This window comes from Tauraco erythrolophus, chromosome 25 (genome assembly GCF_009769465.1).
Source record: "Tauraco erythrolophus isolate bTauEry1 chromosome 25, bTauEry1.pri, whole genome shotgun sequence".
Lineage (NCBI taxonomy): Eukaryota > Metazoa > Chordata > Aves > Musophagiformes > Musophagidae > Tauraco > Tauraco erythrolophus.
This window is the reverse complement of record NC_141489.1, coordinates 5,489,469-5,495,468: the sequence shown is the minus strand read 5'-3', so window position 1 is coordinate 5,495,468 and position 6,000 is coordinate 5,489,469. Positions and strand designations below refer to the sequence as shown.

The 6,000-nt window shown below is 59.0% G+C and overlaps 1 protein-coding gene across 1 annotated transcript; it reads left to right on the top strand.

Moving 5' to 3' along the window:
• Positions 1 to 1,484: 1,484 nt before the first annotated feature.
• On the top strand, positions 1,485 to 4,745 carry LOC147526970 (myosin light chain kinase, smooth muscle-like). The gene is made up of 9 exons (XM_086626335.1): positions 1,485 to 1,500; positions 1,898 to 1,988; positions 2,114 to 2,317; positions 2,759 to 2,976; positions 3,351 to 3,474; positions 3,553 to 3,705; positions 3,895 to 4,015; positions 4,093 to 4,183; positions 4,594 to 4,745. The coding sequence occupies exons 1-9, from the start codon at positions 1,485 to 1,487 to the stop codon at positions 4,743 to 4,745; spliced, it is 1,170 nt and encodes a 389-aa protein (XP_086482461.1).
• Positions 4,746 to 6,000: the final 1,255 nt, after the last annotated feature.

Genomic DNA, 6,000 nt, shown 5'->3' with positions numbered 1-6,000 from the left:
CTCCCGGGGGAGGACGGGCCTCCCTGCGGTGCCACTGCCCCATCCCCGGATCCACAGGCAGCTCCAGGAGGAAATCACGGCATTATTCCCATTCTAAAGCAGGGGAAACTGAGGCACAGCAGCACACCTGGTGCCAGAGGGCTCACGCAGTCCCACTTTTGCAGGAGAAAGGCTGGAAAACCCTATTTTTGCTCCAAACCTCAGGGCTCAGAGGAGATTTGAGATGCCCCGTTCCCCTTCATCCTGGTTTCCCTGAACCCGGAGCAGAGCACACCCGGGGAAGCCCGAAGCTCAGGGTGGGTTTCAGGGAGAGCGATGGCTCCGGTGGGATATTGGCTGCAGGTGGAGCTGCGAATAGGGGAGCAGGTGTGGGTGCTCAGCCCCTCTGTGGGAACCCACCCATGGGTGGGGAAGGAGGTGGGGGTGTTTGCCAGGGCTGGGCTGCCACTGGATTTAGCTCCCGAGAAGCTCTGAGGTCTGGATGGGTGCTGGGATTGCTGAGCTCTCGGCTCTGTAATGAGGTGTGTATGGTCTCTGCAGACCCCCGTCCTTGGGATTTCTCTGGCTGAGACCCTCCCCCCCACGCCCAGTGTAGCAGACCTGTGACCCTGTGTGGTGCTGAGTGGGATGTTGGGTGGTTTGGGACGGCGGTGCTGGACGGGGTTTGGGGAGGGCTCAGTGGTAACACCGGTGGTTGTTTATCCCCAAGTCCGGAAACTCTTTGCTGGGAAGGAAAGGGAGGGGAGAGACAGGGCTGTTCCCAGCACCGGAGCTCAAGAGATGCTCCTGACTATGCCAGGAGACAGCCCTGGGACATTTCCACCTGCGGGGTCCCAGCGGTCCTTGACCCCCAGCATTGCCCCTTCCGCCCCCGCTGCTTCTCCCCCAGGTCTCTGACAGCTCCGCAGTGACTGGGAAGGATCAGGGACCTGCTGGTGGCCTGGGACAGGACGAGACCGGACAGTGACAGGTCAGTGTTGTGGCTTTTGGGTTGGAGTTTGGGTGCTGCCGCCCAGCAAGCACCCATGGGTGTCATCACCCTGTCCTCCCCACCTTTGCGTGGACGGAGTGGGGAGGGGACGTGCATGAGGAAACAAGTCCTTTGCCTTAGAAATGTGGCTTTTCCTGGGGATTTCCTGGTCGAAACAAGACGGGGCACAAGAAAAACGGTGGCCTTTGAGCCTAAGGCGCTGCTGGAAGGACATTGTCCCCGTCTGAGAAGGGATCTTGCTTTGGGATCGGGTTTGACCCCTTGCTGGGGCTCTCTGGGTCCATCAAGGTGTCAGCTCTCGGGTAGGATGGGGAGCGCAGGTGGAGGTGGAGAGATGCTGGTGGTCTCCCATGGCAGGTAGAAGGTGCAGGACATACGGCCATCGCCTGTCTCAGCACCCTCACCCCAGCACGGGACTGCTGGGAGCCTCGGGGCTGCATCCAGCACCTGCCCTGACCGCGCTGGCACCCAGCGAGGAGCTGTTGGTACCACTATGTCCCAGGCAGAAGGTACGGCTGAGTCTTTGGTCCGTCCTGGGCTGGGGGCAGGCTTTGCGTCGGTACCCCGGTGCTGGTGTGACACCCCCCACCCCAACTCAGCACTGGTCTCTGTCCCATGCTGGTTAACAGCCCTGTTTCGCTTGGATTTTTGATCCTAAAAACACCTTTCACCCCCCTAAAACCTGATTTCCAGGGTGCTGGGCTGATCCAGGAGCTCCTGGAGCAGCAGCCCCTGTTCCCATGTCCCCCCTGGGTCCCACCCACACCATGTGGGGATGGTGGTTGCACCTGGATGGAGCTGGGGAGGAGGATGGGCACAGAAATAAGCACTGGAGTGGAATGTAGTCAGCTGGTCCCCAAAGCATGAGGGATCCATGCATGGACCACCCTGCTCCATCCTTCCCAGGAGGTGAGGAGACCTTTGAATACTGTGATGTGGTCATCAACAGCCAGGAGAAGGTTTTGGATGTGTACACGCAGCTTGAGAAGCTGGGAGAGTAAGTGGGGGGGGTCCCGTGTCCCCACTGCTTGGGGATGGTCCATGGCTGTCCATGCCCAGCCATGGGTGGGATGCAGGGTGGTGGTGATGGCTCCTCCATCCTTCATCCTCGCTCTGTCCCAGGGGAAAATTTGGGACAGTTTACCGGCTGCAGGAAAAAGCCACTGGCAAAATCCGAGCTGGGAAATATTTCCGGACGCGGACGGCTAAAGAGAAGCAGGCGGCTCAGGCCGAGGTGGAGCTCATGAACCTGCTGCATCACCCACGTCTCGTGCAGTGTCTCGCCGCCTTCCAGGGCCCTGCTGAACTGGTGATGGTGATGGAGTAGTAAGTGGTGGGGCAGAGTCAAGTTCGGGGGTGGTGGGGACAGTGTTGGACCCCACAGGGAAGAGTGTTGAAGGTGGGAAGGGGTCTCTGCACCGGGAGGGGTGTAGGATGGATGGGGAACCTGCAGAACCTGGAGATATGGGCGATGAGATGTTCCCAAAGCACTGAGTCTTGGTTCCTTGGTGCGGCTTCTCCTCCTTGGGGTTGGTAGACCCGAGCAGGGTCCCCAGCACCTTGTCCTCCCTCACGGTGGTAGGTGAGGAAGGGTCCTGCACCATGAGGTGCTGGCATGGGTTGTAGGATGGATGGGGAACCTGTAGACCCTGGAGATATGGGTGGTAAGATCCTCCCAGAACACTGAGTCTTGGTTTCCTGGTGGGGCTTCTCCTCCTTGGGGCTGGTGGACCCCAGCAGAGTCTCCAGCACCTTGTCCTCCTCCAGCGTGGCAGGTGGGGAGCTCTTTGAGCGCATTGTGGACGATGACTTTGAGCACACGGAGCCCAGCAGCGCCCAGTACATGCAGCAAATCCTGGAGGGGCTGCAGTTCATGCACAGCCAGGCCATCGTTCACCTTGACCTCAAACCCGAGAACATTGTCTGCGTCAGCTCCACCAGCCACTGGCTCAAGATCGCTGACTTTGGCTTGGCACGGAAGCTGGGTGAGCAGGAATGGGGGTCCTGGGTGAGCAGGGCAGGGACTGTCACCATCACAGGGACCTGATCTGGGTGGGCACGTCAGCAAGGATCTTGGCATCCTCCTGCCTGTGCCTCTGGGACAGGCAGCCCTGCGGCACCCGGTCAGGGCCCTTTCTGGTGACCATAAGATGCTTTGAGGAAACCTGTGTGTTCCCAACCTCGCCTCTGAAGTGGAGACCTCTGAGATCCCTGTGTCTGTGGATGACCTGTGATTGGTCCTGGAGGGCAGAAGCTCCAGCTGGACGCAGAGGCTCACCCAACCAGCATGTGTTGATGTACACCTGGGCTGTCTTAGGGAGATCCCAGCTGGACACCTGCCCCATGGTCTTCTCTGCAGCTCCAGACACTCCCGTGAAGGTGTTGCATGGCACCCCTGAGTTCATGGCTCCAGAAGTGATCGCCTTTGAGCCCGTGGGCTTCTCCACGGACATGTGGAGTGTTGGTGTCATCTGCTACATCCTGTGAGTGGCTTCCTGGGAACAGCAGGTTGGGCTGGAGGGGGCTGAGCTGTCACTGATGTCCTTATGTCACCTCTCCAGGCTGAGCGGGGAGTCCCCCTTCCAGGGGGACAACGACATGGAGACCCTCAGCAACATCACAGCTGCCCGGTGGGACTTTGAGGAGGAGACCTTCTCGGAGATCTCCCAGGAAGCCAAGGACTTCATCAGCCAACTGCTGCAGAAGGACCCCCGGTAGGACCTGGAGATGGCTGTGGGGTGCCTCTCCATGGTGAGAGCTGGGCTGGGTTTTGGGGGGCCAAGGGAATGGGCAAGGAGAAGAGCTCAATGCAGTTGGTGGAGGGGATGCTCCATGGGGCCATGCCAGCTGCAGAGGGTCTGGTGGTGGTGCAGCCCCCCCATGACCACCCCATCTGCCCACAGCTGCCGGCTGTCCAGCGCAGGGGCTCTGCTGCACCCCTGGCTGCAGCAGCCCCAGCCCCGCAGCACAAAGGCGCTGTCGAAGGAGAGGATCAAGCAGTTCCTGACGCATCGGAAGTGGCAGGTACCTGGGGAGGATGATGAGGATGTGGGGATGGGGATGGCTCTGGTGAGGCTCAGTGCTCCTTCTTTTCTCTCCAGAAAACAGGCAAAGCCCTGCTGGCCCTCAACAGGCTGACCCTGCTCTCCCAGAGCCCGGAGAGGAAAGTGTCAGAGACTCAGGACGAGGAAGGTGATGGCCCCTGAAGCATCATCCCCAATGAACGCCGTCAACCTGTTCTCTCTGCTTTGCCATCCCCAGCTTGTTTTCCTGAGCAGCTTCTCCCACTTTTGCTCCCACCTGTCCTGGTGTCACTAAACACCGGGGTATGCCCCTACAGTGGCATTTCTGCTCTGAGACCAGGTTCAGTGCCCCAAGGTTCTCTTCACCCTCATCCCTGAGGGACAATCTCTGATGCAGCCTTGGAATGGGCATGTCCAGCTCTGTATGTGATCCAGATCTTTGGGACCCAGCACTGGTCCCATGAGACTTGGCCCCCGGGTGCCACACGTGTTCCTCCAGCAGAGGAGGGAGGTTGAATTCAGCCAGCTCCTCACTGTTCCCTCTGTCCATCCCATCCTCACTGTTCCCTCCATCCCCAGACCTGGGCTGCAGCCTGCAGGAGGACCAAGCCTCCAGGTCTCTGCCCGGATGGGATCCCAGCTTCTCGAAGCTGCCAGCAGACCAGGAGGAGGAAGATGGAAGCACAGGCAGCATCAGCATGACTGTGCCACCCCAGTCCTGGACCACCTAGAGCAGCTGGTGAGAGAGGAACAGGGAGTGATGGGGATGAAGCCTCCTCCAGCAGCTCATGTGATGACCTGGCCAGCCTGGGGTAGACCCAGACCCCAGGGCTGCTCTCTCATGGGTGAACTCTGGGGTCCTGCGTTGTCCTTGAGCTGGTATGGGACAGCCATGGCTGTTGTCCCCAGCAAGGAACCGATGTTCCTGTCTGCATGGGCTTGAGCTCTCTCCAATAAAGCACTGAGGATCTCTGCATTCCCTGTGCTGCTCCTTTTTCTCCCCCAAATCACTGGGAGGGGTGGGAAAGAGCTGCCCAAGCTGTGACCATCCTTTGGGAGCTGGTATCAGGCTCTCCGCTAATGTGGAGAGGGGACAGAGAGGATGGAGCCAGGCTCTTCTCAGTGGTGCCCAGAGGCCATGGGCACCAACCAGAAGACAGGAGGTTCTATCTGAACCTCCAGGAAACTTGTTTGCTTGTGATGGAGCACTGGCACAAGTTGCTCAGGGAGGTTGTGTTATCTCTGTCCATGGAGATAATAAAAAACTGTGTTGGCATGGTCCTGGGCAACCTGCTCTAGATGGTGCTGCTGGAGCAGGGGGATGGACCAGATGACCTCCAGAGGTTCCTTCCAACCTCAACCATCCTGTGATTCTGTGAAAACCCGCCTCCTGCTGAGGAAGGCTGGGGGCTGCTCTCCTCCAGCACACGCTGGCGCTGGAGGATTTGCTCCTGGTTGGAGCGGTCCAGCCCTGTGCCCGCTGCCAGGATGCAGCTGTGCCAAATAACACATAGCTGCTGCACAGCTTTGACCCTTCATCCTCCTCTTCCTCCACATCTGCTGGGTGAGGCCACCAGGGAGTAGGAGGAAAGTGTTATTTTTATTAAACAGAACCAAATCCACCCACTCTCACAACCACAGCCGGGACACGCGTCCGAGAGCTCTGGCTGGGATCACCCATGGGACACAAATGACAGTGACACCGACCATCAGAGCTGCTGCTGGACTGGTGACAACAAACCCGCTTTCAGATAGTCTGCTGAACCCTCTAAGAAGCTGATGGCCAGCACGGCAGGAGGTTTCCATATCAGGATTTGGCATCCTGCTGCCTCCGGAGATGGGAGACCAGCCAGAGTGCCTGTGGTCCCTTGGTTGGGGGATTCATGGTTCTTAACTGCTCTTCTCTTTGGCTGACAGGGAGGGATGCTGTCACTGTCCTGTCCTGCTACGGTGGCATCGAGCCTCCAGCTGACCAGGCTTTATCAG

What these genes read in the sequence shown, in the direction of transcription:
- LOC147526970 (XM_086626335.1), top strand. An exon ending in CTGGTGATGGTGATGGAGTA is followed by an intron (nt 2,318 to 2,758) that starts GTAAGTGGTGGG and finishes GTCCTCCTCCAG; the next exon opens with CGTGGCAGGTGGGGAGCTCT. An exon ending in AGAGACTCAGGACGAGGAAG is followed by an intron (nt 4,184 to 4,593) that starts GTGATGGCCCCT and finishes CTCCATCCCCAG; the next exon opens with ACCTGGGCTGCAGCCTGCAG.